Source organism: Olea europaea, unplaced genomic scaffold (genome assembly GCF_002742605.1).
Source record: "Olea europaea var. sylvestris unplaced genomic scaffold, O_europaea_v1 scaffold2077, whole genome shotgun sequence".
Classification (NCBI taxonomy): domain Eukaryota; kingdom Viridiplantae; phylum Streptophyta; class Magnoliopsida; order Lamiales; family Oleaceae; genus Olea; species Olea europaea.
In genome coordinates this window covers 63,374-80,231 of record NW_019238692.1, presented here as the reverse complement: position 1 = coordinate 80,231, position 16,858 = coordinate 63,374, and the positions used below count along the sequence as shown (strand labels likewise).

The 16,858-nt window shown below is 34.4% G+C and overlaps 1 protein-coding gene across 2 annotated transcripts; it reads left to right on the top strand.

Annotated features, from left to right (window-relative positions):
• The first annotated feature begins 3,939 nt into the window (after positions 1 to 3,939).
• Positions 3,940 to 14,248, top strand: LOC111379976. Of its 2 annotated transcripts, XM_023003416.1 has the most exons (7): positions 3,942 to 4,060; positions 4,189 to 4,459; positions 5,424 to 5,600; positions 5,966 to 6,085; positions 11,637 to 11,828; positions 12,622 to 12,786; positions 13,478 to 14,248. In XM_023003416.1, exons 2-7 carry the CDS (start codon positions 4,208 to 4,210, stop codon positions 13,862 to 13,864), a joined length of 1,293 nt encoding a protein of 430 aa, XP_022859184.1. In that variant the 5' UTR covers positions 3,942 to 4,060; positions 4,189 to 4,207; the 3' UTR covers positions 13,865 to 14,248. The 2 variants fall into 2 exon arrangements, with proteins under 2 accessions (XP_022859183.1, XP_022859184.1); XM_023003415.1 differs by having other exon boundaries at positions 3,940 to 4,459.
• The last annotated feature ends 2,610 nt before the right edge of the window (positions 14,249 to 16,858 follow it).

Here is a 16,858-nt window from a genome sequence, read left to right as displayed (position 1 = left end):
TTAAAAATGCAGTTGTGTGGATCAAGAATATAAGCCTAAGGTTTCTTGTTTTCTTGTAAATTGTAGTAATGGGCAACTTGTATTTTTTTAAAACTCGTTATTTTCTATGCAACAATATATATAAAACAAGATTTTTACCCCTTTTTTTTTCCAAATTAAAAATGCCTCTTGCTGTTTAGTCTACTATACTTGATTAAAAAGGTGACGTCCAAACATTTATTGATTATTACGAATTCTTTTTTGTCGTCGACAGGAGGGGTGAGTAGTGATCATCTGTTTTATCAGTAGCATTAGTTCTCATATGAAAAATTCAAGCTTTAGTATAAGATATTAAGGTTGGATTAATTTTTTGGGAAGTGGGGTAAGGTGATGAATACGAAAAGAGCACCTACTCTTACCATCTTGGAAAATACTTGCTGTGCGTGGCGTAGGCAAAGCATTGAATACGAGACTAGATATTAAGACTGACTATCATGCGTATTGCATGGATGGATCTTCTATTCAACCCACCTTGCTTATCACTGGTAATCTCTTCAGGATTTCAAATTTAACGACGATAAATGAACACGACAATTGTGCTCTTTATGGGACTTAACCCAACCCTCCACGGCACGAATTGACGATAATTATGCACCACCTACTCGAATGAATCTTTTAGTTGTTCAGAAGATTGTCCGAAAGTAGTATAAGACATCATAAATAATGCTATTTACAGTCGTTCTACGTGGCATACACATGACAGGTGGTTATTTGATGCATTAATGAATAAAAAAATAATCATATTAATGCATCAAATAATCACCTGCCATGTGTATGCCACGTAGAATGACTACCGTAGTGAGCAACTACGAATAGCATTACTCTAATAAAATTGGCCAGAAAATCAGACAAAGATGGCATCTAGGTTGTTCCCAATGTGTATGTTTTCCACGTGATGAACATAGCAATATTAGGAGTGATTTGATCTTTCTTGAAAAAACACAAAAAGAAGTGATTAGAGCAATCGTGTCGCTCCTGACTATAGATGGAGTAGGCTGCACAAGGTTCCACTTTGATAAGGGATCCAGAAAATTTTATTATATATTATAATTGTAAATAATAAACAAAATTTCTGAATAAAAAATGTTCTACATTTTTATAGTTTGTGGTATGACAAATTATTGTTTAAAAGCTGTGTGTGTGTGTGTGTGTGTGAGAGAGAGAGAGTCCCATTTTATTGTAAGAATACATTTTCGGATCGTAGATTGATGGAAAATATATTGTTAAAAAGCAAGAAAATGTTTTGAGTTTGTATGTAACATTATTTTATTGAACAATGTGTGATTGAGAAGAAAAGAGAAAAATGTTTCTGAGTGTTTGTTTGATTTTAAAAATCTATAAACTACAAATATTAATTGTTTGAAGTGTTGATGTCATAAGCTTGAAAAAAAATTAAGCATGAGAAGGATTATGATATTGACAAGCGGAAGTTTATTTTTCTCAAAAGACACCGAAAAGTTTATTGAAATTTAGACTATATAAAAATGACAATTGTTTTTCAAACGTATGGATTGCTTGTGTAATATTAGTGATATATTAGTTAGAGTTGCATCTGTTGAGAGATCCTTCTCAAAGTTGTTATGTGACAAAAAAATGTTAAATGAATGGATCATTGTTCATTATTTCTTCCGTGGAGCTATGCTACACTTACAAAGGTGAGTTACAAAGTTGGTTAACAAAATAACATTCACACCAATCATTTCAAAAACATAATTTTAAATCATTTTAAATCAATGGCTTGGATTCTGTCAACATAGTCTGTAATCCAACTTTTATAACATAACTTTGTACAAATAGCTTTATTGTTATTTCGTGTCTTCACGTTGATTTTGCTGTCTGACTTTTATTTGCCTTAGCTAGATGACTGGGATTATGCAAATTCCCTTTTATGGACATATGGGCCCAATCACAAATGGAATAGTAATGTAATTCGATTTTAACAGAAAGAAAAGAAAATATGAATCTTGCCCATTTGTGGATTTGACAAAATACATGCCCGGATATACAATACGGGCTGCAATTAGGGCACAACCCAAGAACTCAACTCAAAACGACGTCGGTAGACATGATAACGGGGAGCCTAGTTGATCTGATGGCTTATTTGATTTGTCACATTTTCCATTTTCCACCAAATCCATGGAAATTGGTTTTCCAACTATTTTATTTATTTATTTTTAATTATTTTGGCAATGGAAACAAATTATATCCATAATTATAACAACTTTTTTCATTTTAATTGATAATTTTCATAAAAAATAAAGTCAACGAACATCAAAATTTCAACATTTTACAGATGAAAAATTATATTAATCAAACACATTTAATTAACAATTTCCAAAAAACACAAATACTAGACAATTCAATTCCCTAAAATTCTTTTTTTTTCACCTAAATTTCATTCTTACAATCAAACGATTCTAATTTCATTTACAAGTCATGGCTAGCATTTGGACGGTAATTAGTTTTTTCCTTAAGAGCTTGTGTTGGGAATGATTTTTCACCCCAAAAAATTAATTTTTTAACCGTTATTTCACTTTTCCAACCGTAAAGTTTGACTTCTTCTCTCACAGGTGGTCCCCACTTTTCTCCTAACATTTACAAAATCAATTCTCAAAATCACTTCCAAACGGGACCTAAATTTTAATCTCTCAAAATGAGTTACTGAACTTGCACTCCCTAGTTTGCCTATCTGCACGTTCAAGTTGAATAATTCCATAGGTACAAAAAATTATTGATAGAAATGATACAGATGTTGTGCTGGCAGCATCGATATATTGCATTTTCCATGTTTGTTGTGTCAAAGATTAATGAAAAACTTCCACGTATTTTTCTATAAGAATTGTGTCAAATTTTTTCGGTACTTGGAGCAAAATTGGTGCAAGTTACATTGGAGTGTAAAATTCTGGGTTAGATTTGCAAGGTAAATTGTTAGTTTATTTTAAAATTAATCTCACATGATAAGCAATTAATTATTCAGCATTAAATATTATTTATGTGAAGTTAATCCACCTATAAATCAAACAAAATAACCAATTAATGTTTGATTTTGAATGATTAACTTCAAGAAGAAATAAGACCAAAAACTGAAAATAAAAAACGAACGATTTTTCCCTTTTTGATTCTGCTCATAAACTTGATCCACACCACAAAGATAACTCCAATTTGAAGGCCATTTTTAGTCACTAAGACAGATTTGTCGTGTATTGCACAAAGCAGGGAGAGTTCCTTTTTCTTGGTTTTTCTCTCGGTTTTGGTGTGTTTAAAATGAAGGTAAAGGCTCCAATTTATGGGCTTCGGAAGGAGAACGAATTTCCCAGGAGTCTTGCAAGATTTGGATAGAAGATTTGCAAGATTATGTTAATCCAAAAAGATAGAGTTCATCCAAAACGGGATAAGGAGGTTAAAAGAAAAGATATCGATTTATTTATCCATCTTTTCTTGTGATTTTAAATTACTTCCAAGTTGGGTATTAAGCATTTAGTCCAATGAACCAATTACCTCTAAATACCCAACATAATTGGGCTACTTTAATTGTGGTGTGGATTTAATTCTTTAATCCTGAGCTTATAGTCTATGAAGTTAAAATGGGTCTCGATTTTTCATCATAGTCTAAGAGATTTGGACATCACTTACCAAATATGCCCAACAATTTAGGATGTAATAATCTATGAATTAGCTTGCAAATTCCCAAAATGGCTATGATGTAATTTTGCAGAATAAAAAGGAGAAAATTCTCCAATCAGATCTTGAATTTGGGCTGGTAGTGTGTTTAAGCTCTATTATTTGGCATTATAATGAGATGAATAGTGTTTTTTTTTTAAAATGAGTTGTTGAAAATTTTTTGGTTTATGTGTAATATTATTTTATTGAAGATTGTATGATTAAAAATAGAAGAAAGAAAAAAATAATTTAATGTAACGAGAGAGAAATAATGAAGTTCAATCGGAGCTCGTTGTAAACTGTACTTGATTTTGCACTTCTTGAGGAAAGATTGGAGACAAATCTGGCGGCAGAATGAAAAGTAATTCCGAGATTTGATTTTGATTTTTGCCTGTTGTTGAATTTTAGGAACGACAAAAATTGATTATAATTGGAAGAAAAGAAGAAAAATCGATTATAAGCTCCGATTCCGGTGTATATGGCGTACAGGAGGAGGCAGCAACAGCAAATGGGTAGGGTTTCTACAACTCTAAGAACGGATGTTCCTGAAAGTTTGAACAACTATAATCACGATTTTGCCCCTCCACCAACGGCGGCGGAAGACAGTTCCTCGTCGTCCTCTTCTTCCGCGCTCGCCGCTAAAGCCATCAGAGCTTCATCTGCGTACAAGGATTCTTCTCTTTCTTCGGCATATGGACAGTCCGCACTCTCTTCTCCTCGGGAATCAATTCCAGTTCTGTCCTCTCCGTCCTCTAATAAGGTTTGACTTTGTATTTTTCCCCGCTCAATTTTGGTTTGACGCTTCAAGAAACCTTAATATTTAGTAGTTCTCCCGTGCTTCGTTTCATATCGTGAGACTGCGGAAACTGTGTAATCAAAGTATCTTTCTGTATGTGATTCCTTAATTAGCTGATGTGTTAGTATGGATTATAAGACCCTTATTTGGTTTCTCATGTTGGCACTTGCACATTACTGTTAGCAGAATGAGAAAATCTTAACCCATTTAGTAGTTACACTCTGAAAGGAATTAGGAGTGGTTATAGTTGAGTAAAGAAACATAGAGAATGGCTTATGAGGTGATATTTTTAAAAATAAGTTAGTCGTAAAATTCATGATGATGTCAATATGAGTTTGCACGTGCAAAATTTACTTTTGGTTGATGACTTAGAATTTCAATGCAGAATATAGAGTGAAATGAGTGGAGAATTTGGAAGGAATGATATTGGATAGTAATGTCTTCTGTTTTATGTTAAAAGAATAAACTATCTTCAACATTTTATTGTAGTGTCTTATGTTAAAAGATGAAAATGTACCTGGGTCTATGGTTTTCACTTGTCATTTCACCTGATGTTAAAGGTGACGTTTTTATTTAATAGCATTATGCTTTTACGTGACCCTTTGTATCCAAAGCGTTCTGGAGTATCAATATCATTGTAATTTCAGAGTTTGGACACATTTTTCACTCATAAGATATTCTGGGTGGAGTTTTATCAGTTTACTATAAATTCATCTTTTAGATTGATTTTACTTATAATTTTCTTGGAGAACTTGTCTCTTTATTGAGCTATTTCCAATTGATTTGATCTGAGAATTTGAACTTTGTCATGTTTAATATTTGTGACTGTCAGGTATTCTTCTGTTGTTTCTATAGTATAATGCAGCTTGTCAGTCTTCCATCAACCTGTATTCTGTGCTGGAGTAATTTTTTTTGTTATGGAAAATAGGATTCATCCGCTCACGAATACACATCAATGAAAAACATGAATGAGCCTAAGCAAGGATTTTGGGGGGTGCTGGCTAGGAAAGCTAAAGCAATTATTGACGATGATAATGCAGCTCAACCATATGAAACACAAGGAAGAACAAAATTTCAGATGCCGGATAAATCAGCAAAGGGTCAGGTAGGAAGTTTTCAAATTAGATAGATAAATTGTTCCTGTGAACAAATGCTAGATTTACACGACTCTCCATTTCTGGAATGCAGGGGAGGACCTATATTTCTACAGTTTGTACTGAACTAAACTTTCCTGCTTCCAATACCATGAAAACTTCATCTTACTATTGAAAATAGGCTGGTGGCCCTGCCTATTTTCTCTACTATTAATTTGTCAAATGTTCTATTCTTAATTTTGGCAAACATTCTGTATTACAAGATTCATTTAGCTTTGTTTACAACTACATAATGAGAAATGTCTGTCTATACATCTTGAGATGCTGAACTCATATTCCATTTCTTGCATCCTTTTTCTTTCGTTTGCTGTACCAGAACACATACAACTCTTCGCAAAGCCGTCGAAAGACAGACAACCCATCACTGCAAAAGGGATTGGATGCAATTGCATCGTCCTTTAATTACATTGGTGGCACAATTGGTAATGCTCTTGAGGTACGTTTCTTTATCATTTCTAATTTGGAAGTATTTTAAATATGCAGGGCTAGCCCTGATATTTTGAGGGCCTTATGCCAATTTCAAATGTAGGGCCCTATTGAAGAAAAGCCTTTGTATTTTTACTTGAGCCTTATTATAGAGAGTTTTAATATAAATATGAAGAATCTCGTACAGGCAACTAAGCCCCAAAATTTGAAGAGGAAAATAATAAAATGTCAAATTTCAACATGCAATACAAATTATAATCGAAATTTGGCATACAGAATTATAATGCAATGGCATAGGGTTTGTTTGTTTCTTTGATCATTTTCTCACTGCAACTATGTAAAACAAAAATGAATATGCATTTGAGTTATTTATGTACAAAATTGGAGAAAGTTGGGTGTGAGAGATATATAACAAAATAACGAAACTGACGATTAAATACAAATGAGCTTCTAATTTTATATTAATTCACACTAAATTAACTTACAAATAAGAAGTATGATCACAGAGAATGAATTATTAAATTCAAAGTACCTTCAACAAGCATCTAAAAAGACTTTTGATGAGATTAAAGCAAAGCAATAATAATGACAACCTATATACTCTTTAGTATGTGTTTTGAAGATAAGGGAGAAGGAAAGAAACATGTAAGGTTGTAATAATGACAGTGAGACTAGACCAATTTGCTAAATTGAATCTTTAAAATTTTAATTCAAAGTGAGATAATTCATCTCTTGTTGGGTTGGGAAAAATTATGGTGGATTACTGTTGGACATGGAATTTGAAGATACAAAGCGACCTTTTTGTTTGGTTAAGAAAAGAAAATGGATGTTTGAAAGATAAATGGTCAAATTACTTATAGAGAGAGTAATCTTTGTGATGTATGATAAAAAAATGTAAGTGATAAATTTTATACCATTTATATGTTTTTATTAAAGATTTTTGTATTTTCAATTTGTATTAGTTTCTTGTATTTGCACATTGATAATCATATTTGAAAGAATTTCATAAATATAATTTTTATTTTTCTTCAACCAACTAATTAACCTACAATATTTGGGGCCCTCGCCAAAGTGGGGGCTTTAGGCAATTGCCTATCTCGTATATAATCAGGTTTTTCACTGTAAATATGTTCTTTTCATTTGAATTTATAAAATTAAATTTTGTAATGTGGTGGAGATCTAGTAGATCATTGTAAATAATGAAGGCTTTACTGTCTTTCAAATACAACAAGATAGCGTCATTTTATTTATTAATTTATTTCTGAGAGTGTATGTGCTGCAACTTTAGGTCAAAATGACCAGCACCACAAATTACCTTTGGGATGATGAGAAAAGTGTATGTTGAATTTGAAGGATGTAGCGGAAATTTCTCGATAAATCTTGATTTTAGGCTCAGAAAACAATCAAACGTACACCGGTTTACCTCGACTCGACCCGAGACTTTCGCTTTTACTATGGACTGCTCTCTTTATCTCTAACCCCACAAAGAAGAAGGGTGGTGGTTTTAGCAATTCACAAAGGTATGGAGAGGAAGAAGAAGATATCACAATGGTTGAATCTCACTCACAACCTCACATGGCTTCCCTCTCTCTCGGCTGCCTCTCTTCTCTTAACTCTCCTCTCCATTGCTACAACACACACTAAAAACGGTTGGAAGATAAATACATATATATAGGTTAGTTTAGGTCACCAAATATGGGCCAAGAGATCTCTAAGTGGGCTGCCATATAACCTAAACTAATGGGCCAATTTCCAACTCTATATTAATCACTAAATGGTCTAACTAACTAAATAATCATCCAACCCAAACCCGAACCATCCAAAAGTGTAGTTCGTTTTCGAGCTGAGCCAAGTCCATGGTGTCGATAAATAATCCGACAACTGTTTTAAATCATCGGCTAGATTATTGGGTATCAAAAACCCAACAATCTCCACCTTGATGCCCAGTAATATGCAAGCAACCAAAACACACAGTTTATACTTGTACAATTAAGGTAATCTAATAAAATTGAAATCACAGACCTTACCTTGTATTTCGAACCAAAACACATACCATACTTGCTTCATGTACTCACCAGGGCTAAGGTCCAGAACACCCAAGTAGAAACAAGTATTGACAGTAAACAAACAATTATGCGATGAAGATATATAGGATAACACACACACAGATCTTTTCAAAATCACGTTCATACAGAACCACAGATTAACACCTAGTTAATCAAACCATGGTCAACCACGTATTCAACACATGCATAAATGACCCCATGAAAGATCTCACCACACTTATCCTATCCCATTCTGTGTTGCTCACACCTCGAGAACACATATTTCCTCTCATCGCCCATCATGCTCACTAAATAGATCACTCAACTCATGTCTAACTGGTAAGTCACAATAAATCCTAAACTCTCGGGATAATCCTCTATCACCACATCACTTCTCCCAACCTACGTGGATAATGGGACTCCACCTTACAGAAGTGATAGAAGTGCCTCTCTCACACTCCACCTGATCAGGGTCTCTTTCACAGATAAAGGATTCTACACATTTGATCACATCTCCACTCATGATCCAAATGTCACACTCCACATCCCCCGTACATATCACCAATGCACCTCTAAGCATCTATACTCCACCTTACCAAAAGACATCCAACTCACTACTAATGCATTACAAACTCACTACGGTAAAACAACACCTTTCGGTGGCCACAAAGGTTCTCCAATCACCAAATCTCAAAAAAACCACAAAGAAAACGGCGAAGGTGGCACTCACAAAGAAAAAACGAAGAAAGAGTCGGTTACTTCACAATACTCACAAAAGGAGGCTCACAAAGATAAAGAAGGTAACCCTAATATGGCTACCTCATATAATTTCACAAACCACATAGGCTCACAAAGATAAAGGAGTGAAACGGCTGCCCAACTTTCTTCTCACTACCACTCTCACACCACTCATAGAGCAAATAGAGTACGCTACAAAACTTAACTCACTATGCATGTAAATATATTGCACAAAGTAATAAGTCACTCTAATTCATGCAATTACACACATCAAACATATTGAAAGTGTAACATCAACATTGCAACAGAATTAAGTAACCACCTACATGCAGAAAGGATTACACACAGATGCAATGTAAGAACCATGTTTATTCTCTCAATAAACTTCACTAGGATCACTACTCGACCCTAAAGTCACATTCGTCTCGTCTCTATTCTCATCTTTCCTTTTATTATCATTTTAGGATAATTTCTTTCAACTATGCCCAAATTTTACCATAATTAAAGTATATTTTATTTTTCGCACTTACCTTAGACCTATACATGCCAACAATACCAAATAATGACCACAAGTAAAGTACTAACACATAATTCACACAGAACAATCAAGTAAATTTTTCTAAGGTCACATGCAATTCTATCGGTGTAGAAAAATTGATGACAAATTCACATAGAATTAAGGCAATTAATAATCATGTAATTCCTAGGTCTAACAACAGGCAATGATTACCCCCTTTACGGTAACCCCAAACCTAACGTCACATCACACGATGACTTCTAACGCGAAAAATAAATAATTAACCTACTCATTTATTTCAACTACAATAATAAAAAGCAAAGAATACGATACCGAGCGGACCACGTCTGAAGGTCCGTAAATATCGAGAGATGCGAATTCACCACTTCAAGACTATCACTATTTATCCTAAAGTCACTAACAACCACAGCAATACGAAAAAAGCACCTGACACCCGAACGTCAAGGGCAAAATCGTCCAACTTTCACTGTATTACTCAAAACTGAAATCTGACAACACCGCAGGGTCCGTATCGTCACCAGCAACATTCTGCTTGAAGACACCATCCCCAGATTTAGTCCTATGCGCCCTCACGCGCCTTGTCGGAAATCCCATGCGCCGGCGACCTGTCACCCTTCCGACTTCTTTTCCGCCTGTACAGTCCACTGGTGGTGTCCGTTTCGCCAAACTCCTTTTGGTTTCACCAGAAAACTCCAAAACAGATCTGGCAGAAATTTGAAAAACTGGACAGTTTCTGCCTCTGATTTCCAGATCCTTTTCTGACCACTTCCAGCCCATTTTTAGCCCCAAAAATCACAGATTTATCAACAACACAAGCTCTGATACCATTTGTCGCGAAAATCCCTCGATAAATCTTGATTCCGGGCTCAAAAAACAATCAAACGTACACCGGTTTACCTCAGCTCGACCCGAGACTTTCGCTTTCACTTTGGACTGCTCTCTTTCTCTCTAACCCCACAAAGGAGAAGGGTGGTAGTGTTAGCAATCCACAAAGGTATAGAGAGGAAGAAGAAGATATCACAATGGTTAAATCTCACTCACAACCTCACATGGCTTCCCTCTCTCTCGGCTACCTCTCTTCTTTCAACTCTCCTCTCCATTGCTACAATACACACACCAAAAACGGTTGGGAAATAAATACATATATATAGGTTAGTTTAGATCACCAAATATGGGCCAAGAGATCTCTAAGTGGGCTGTCATATAACCTAAACTAATGGGCCAATTTCCAACTCTATATTAATTATTAAATGGTCTAACTAACCAAATAATTATCTAACCTAAACCCGAACCATCCAAAAGTGTAGTTCGTCTCCGAGTCGAGCCAAGTCCATGGTGTCGATAAATAATCCGACAACTGTTTTAAATTATCACCCGGATTATTGGGTATCAAAAACCCAAAAAAGGATAGTGCATACATGACAGAAAATTAACAAGACTATTGAATCACTAGTTGGTAGTTGAAAGAGTCACCATTTATTATTCCATTGACGTCGCTGTCACCAGTCTTGTCATGTATTATAGTTTTTGGGAAATAGAAATATTTGCTATAGAAACCATCAAGGTCTTAAAATTATCATATACAAGTACAATTGTATCTATAGTTACATCATACATTTGTGCCATACATGGTTCAAAAAGAAAAGTCGAATTTAAGTACTCATCCTGTCCTGTTGAGTGTATGTCCCGTGGGTGCACAGTTTTTAAGAATTTGCGAGTAAAATGCGTAAAAGTAGCATTATGATTTATGATTATATATTTCCCGTAATTCTATTCTAATACACTTAGAAGACTTCTACATTGATGTTTTCACTTTTTCATATAGATTAGAGATGGAGAATATTATAAATCAGATCGGTTGGTAATCCTTTGCATTTTGAGTTCAGTTTAGAACAGAAGTGAATTTTCCTCAAGGAAGTAAGGAAATTTTAAGTTCAATCCTTTGACTTCTTGCAAAAATATTAATGGTTGCACACATTGGTAATCATGTAAAGCGCTGGCATCCCTTTGTTGCCCATTTGATGAAATATAACCTTACCTTTCAAACAGTAGGATGTGGAGTTAGTTTCGGAATTCCAGACCTGTAGGATAGGTGCTTTTCCCTGTTCAATAGCCAATTTGAAAATAAATAGTAATGGAAACAAAACAAATGACAGGCTAATGTCGAGGAACTTTCTTCTATTTGTCACCAGACTAGTAAACATTTAGCTATACTGATTGTTGAATTATACTTTTCGCAGGAGGGTCTTACAACCGTGGAGAACCGTACTGCCGACATCATTCAAGAGACTCGCAAGATTCGGATAAGGAAAAAGAACAATAGTTCCACATCACAGAATCAAACTTCTAATATTGATAACTTACGTCAACAGCCAATGATGCAGACCCATAAGCATACCGATTTGGAAACTCAATTGAAGGCATCTCGCGACGTAAGGTGGCAACTGTGTAGCACTGGTGTAAAAGTGACACTGCTCATGTCTAGTTTGTCCTTTTGCTTTACTTGTTCATGTTCAAGAAAATAAACTGATAATTCTGTGTACCGTCTTACATGAAGTATGCATTGCATTAAATGTGATGAGGAATGGTCCATGCTAAATTGGTAAATCCAATATACAAAATCATTTTTACATATATTGTGGTAGCCAATCCTTTGTAGTGCTATGAACTGGATGCTTTCCCTAAAATTTCCAGGGAAATACAGAGCTTACAGTTTTCTTGACTATTGCTTACAGTTTTCTTAACTATTGCTTCTGTCTGTTACTTTTGATCATGTATCCTTTTCTCAATGTTCAATATTGGGAAAATGCAATGGTTGCACTTGTTGTCCTTATTCTTCTCCATATCCTGTTTTGATTTTTGTTTTAGTTTCCATGGCTGCTTCCTCCAGAACTAAAATAATTTTTTCTTCTGTTAAGTGTTGTGGATTTCAAAATGCCTCTACTCTTGTTGCTCTCTTACAAAATTCATAAATTGGAATAAGTTGGCATCTGGTTTGAAATGGTTGCCTTATGTCTATTGAGAATATTATTTCCACCTTGTATGTGTAATTATAGTGCTACAAATCTGTAGTGGTAGAAATGTGAACAGGTGCATTAATGCTGTTGGTGGGAAGAGCATTGCAGGTGTTGAAAAACATACAAACATCCATCTTTTAATACTTTGACGTCTTGAGTTGTTATACACTAGTGAGATACATGATGTGTCGTCTATTCTGAATTTCAGGTTGCAATGGCAATGGCTGCAAAAGCAAAACTTCTCCTGAGAGAGCTAAAGACGGTAAAAGCTGACCTAGCTTTCGCAAAGGAGCGCTGCACACAGCTTGAAGAAGAAAATAAAGTCCTAAGGGAGAGTCATGAAAAAGGAGACAACACTGAAGACGATGATTTGGTAAGTACAGTCTCTCTCTCAGGAACCTTATTCTGACTTTACTCCTGCTTGGAATATAATTATTATCCAAATCCCATGGCCCTTCTATGTTCCCTGCATCTATCCTGTCCTTGCTATGCTGTCTATTCCCCCACCCATGACATCACTATCATCCGTTCACCATCCTCACCCGTTTCAAGACCTTAAACCCCCCCCCCCCCAACCCGGCGAAAAGAAAGAAAAATAGAGTTCCCTTGGTAATGGTGTTAAAAATGCATTTACAGGCAAATATTAGAACCTCTTTGAGCCCCATTTTTTGAACAAAATACATTTTGGAATAGGATTTTGATGGAGAATGTGAGGTTAAAAAACAATGAAAAGTTTTGGATTTGCGTGTAATATTATTTTATTGAAGAATGTGTGGTTGAAAACAAGAGAGAAAAATGTATTTTGAAAATAATAGGGACCAAACAAGGGCTTAATATAATTGAACCTGACTTTCAAATCAAATCAAACCAACCACCCCACCCCACCCTAAAATGCATTTGTTTTAAGTTACGAAATCTCCATCTTTACAAGGCGCAGTTTCTATTTTATTTTTCTCTTATCTAGGTCATCCACGTTTCATAAGTTTGTTGTGCTTCAGTTGTCTGTGTTTTCAACACATTCGTAGTATATACTAAGCAAGTCTTGTGGAATATTTCATTGTCAGATAAGGCTTCAACTTGAGACTCTTCTAGCTGAGAAAGCTCGACTGACACAAGAGAATTCAGTTTATGCACGGGAAAACCGTTTCTTAAGAGAGATTGTTGAGTACCACCAGCTCACCATGCAGGATGTAGTGTATTTGGATGAAGGTAGTGAAGAGGTAACTGAAGTCTACCCTGTCAAGGTATATACAGGCGATAATCAACAGCCCTTTGGCACATTAACATCCTTCTCTCCTACTCCTATTGTTCCCACGGGGGCAATTTCGCACGTGACTCCGGATTTCTCTCCTTATGTTGTGCCATTCCTCGATCCCAAGGAGGTCCCTGAAACTATTACCTCACCAAACCCCTATATCCACATGCCAGCAGGAGATCTGAGAAGATACTGAGTTGATTTTCCCATTGGTGGCTTTGATTTGGTTTCCACTCCGTAGAAAAAAGGTTTGGAGTTTGTATCAATGTTGCTTTTTCTTTGGGTTTTTTATGTTGCTATTGATCAGCTGTCTTCTTAGGCTCCTCTTTGTTGTCATTGTCTTGAAAGGAGCATAAAGTGTTATTCTTTTACCATTTTTTTCCCTTACTTGGGAGATATGGGTGGGTTTACTGTTCAATGTGTATTTATTTTGTGCTTCCTGCAAGAAGGTGAAAGGTTGATTAGAAATTGTGTAACTGTATAACATTTGATAGAACCTTTTTGTCGCTTTCATGGATAGAAATTGTATAACTCACTGGTTTAACTGAGTTTATGGTGATAGTACATATGATTATCATAATAATGTCATTTGTTCACATTGTTATCAATATTTGGTATATATGTTCGCCAAATTTCGAAAATTCACTTTAGAAATGGCACTTTGAATAGTAACAGGGTAGATCATCTCCAAGGAAATTGTGGATTGATAAGGACTCTTATCAATAGTGCCACATAAGATAAAATATTCGTTGTTTAAAAAAATAAAATAAAAAATTATCTTAGTATAAACTGATAAGGACTCTTATCAAGTGGGCATGACAGAGAAAAAAAAAAAGAAAAAAAGGTTTAGAGCTGTGTCTATAGTTAGAAGTTCTGTTAAATGGAATGACTCAACAAAAATAATATTTAATTTTTAGATTCAAATTAGACATAATATGATTTTATTTTAAGAAAATAAAGAATACGGAGATAACAAAAAGTACATTGGACATCAATTTTATACTCGAATATCTATTTATTAGACATTAAAGTTAACAAAAAATCTTTTAACTTTCTTGCCATCTAAATAACAATCTTTAGAATGCATTGAAGGTGCTCTTTGTTTCATTACTCTCATCACCTAAAAACGTTGAATATATACAAAAATAATGTGATTAACGGATCCTATGATAAAAAATGATTTTCTTAGGCAATTCGAATGTGTAACTCGTATACACGTGAGAGATTTAAAAAAGAAAAAAAGAAAAAAAAAGGAGTACACACTTCAAATTTACTGTATAAGACATAACTCACTATTATCGTCTGAGATACAATATTATGGTTGTGTTTGGTACATCGAATTAGATTATATAAAAAATTAAATATATAATAGATATATAAGAAGTAGATAAGATTATAGTTGATAATACCTTTCAATTTTTTATTCATGAAAATTTTATTTATACTATTTCTGAAGTTGACAGAATAACATAATCTGGAGTGAGATGAGGTTTAGATTGCATAAGAAAGATAGTGCGTATATCATTCTTTTGCACAAAAAACTTGTAAATTTTATTCACCTTAATCCGTTTTATATCTTTCTATCTCCTCTAATTTTGTAATAACTTTGTGTACGAACTAATTCGATGTACCAAATTTAAACTATACATTTATAGAAGCCAATGCTGGTAAAAAGCCGGTGAATCATATAAATATGTAGAAACTGTCAAATAGTTTACTGGTTGAGTTTGTCCATATGAATTTAAACTTAGATGACTCAACGTAGGGGTAAAATACATAAACAACCCCTGTTTGGTATGGATTAAAATAAAATTTTTAGTATATTTTGATAAAATGTGTGATTGAAAAGTTGTAGGATCCATAAAATATGTGGTTAAAATTGATTGTTGATTTTAACTTAAATTAAAATCAGAATTTTAATCAGTACCAAACAGGGTTGTCACACTTTTATAATATCTTTTAGTAAAAATTGTAGCAGCGATACCTAACCTTTCATTTTTTTTTAGAGTTTACCCTAACCTTTACTTTATGTCAACCACAGTTTCAAACCTTTGAAAAATATGCACCTGTGGTTCAAATGGATGGAAACCTTCTATCTTGCCGTTAGTTGGCCAAAAAAAAAAATAATCAAAATTTGATCAATTTTGACCAAATTAAAATGGGCAAAACAGTACTTTGCATTTTCCCTCACATTAAATAAGTTAAAAAATTAAATTAAAAAATCAATATATACCCACCTTCTTTCCCAGTCCGCCCATCCTGACACCTACTCCAATACCATCCAATCAAAGCCAGAAATCGTCCAGCCACCAACCACACCATGGTACCGGTAGATGCGCCTTGATGAGGCAGTCTTAGGACAAGTGGTTCGCAATTGTGGGTCGCTGATGTCGGAATTGACATTTGAAAGGTCTGAGTTCATTGTTTGAAGAATTGGCTATAGATTTAGATTTATAGCTTTGTTTGATGTCAAAAGTTATCAGTAAGTGCGTATTGAGGTGCTTGGTCAACATGGAGGGTGTCGTCAGAGGTGAGGCTTCCGGCCATTTTTCGGTGTTCTAGGCAGTGGTTGGTCGGTGTTTGAGTGATTCAAAGTAGTGAGTAGGGCATATTTCTTTCCCTTTTTTTTGTATAATTGTTATAATGTTAAAATTTGGAAAAATGTAAATATACTATTTTGCCATTTTTAATTTGGTCAAAATTGATCAAATTTTAACTTTTTGGTCAACTAGCGCTAGATTGATGGTTTCGATCCATTTGGAACCCTAGTGCATATTTTTGAAAAATTTGGAATTGTGAGTAACACAAAATGAAGGTAGAGTAAAGTATGTAAGGAAAAAAAAAAGAAAAGTTAGAGACCACTGCTGCAGTTTTTCCTATCTTTTATTCAAAACTCAAATAAGTTAAAAAACTCTATTTCACCATTTTAAAATTATTTTTCCCAATTACATATAACTTCATTAACCTTTGAGAAACGAGACTTTAAACTAACATGGTTATATATCTGTATTTTGAATTATTAAAGCACGTGACTATGGTCCGAATCCCTCCTCACCCGCATAAAAATATTCTTCGTGATTGGATAGTGGACCATATACTACTTTTCAATTATTTTTTAATATGTGATTATATAATCCATAGGCAATGGTGTCGAATTTGAGTAGTATTATCAAAATGGCAGCATAAGAAC

Coding starts and splice junctions, on each gene's coding strand:
- LOC111379976 (XM_023003415.1), top strand. CDS start 4,178: ATGGCGTACAGGAGGAGGCAGCAACAGCAAATGGGTAGGGTTTCTACA. Junction 6,086..11,636: donor CAATTGGTAATGCTCTTGAG/GTACGTTTCTTT, acceptor TACTTTTCGCAG/GAGGGTCTTACAACCGTGGA. Junction 11,829..12,621: donor AATTGAAGGCATCTCGCGAC/GTAAGGTGGCAA, acceptor TCTGAATTTCAG/GTTGCAATGGCAATGGCTGC.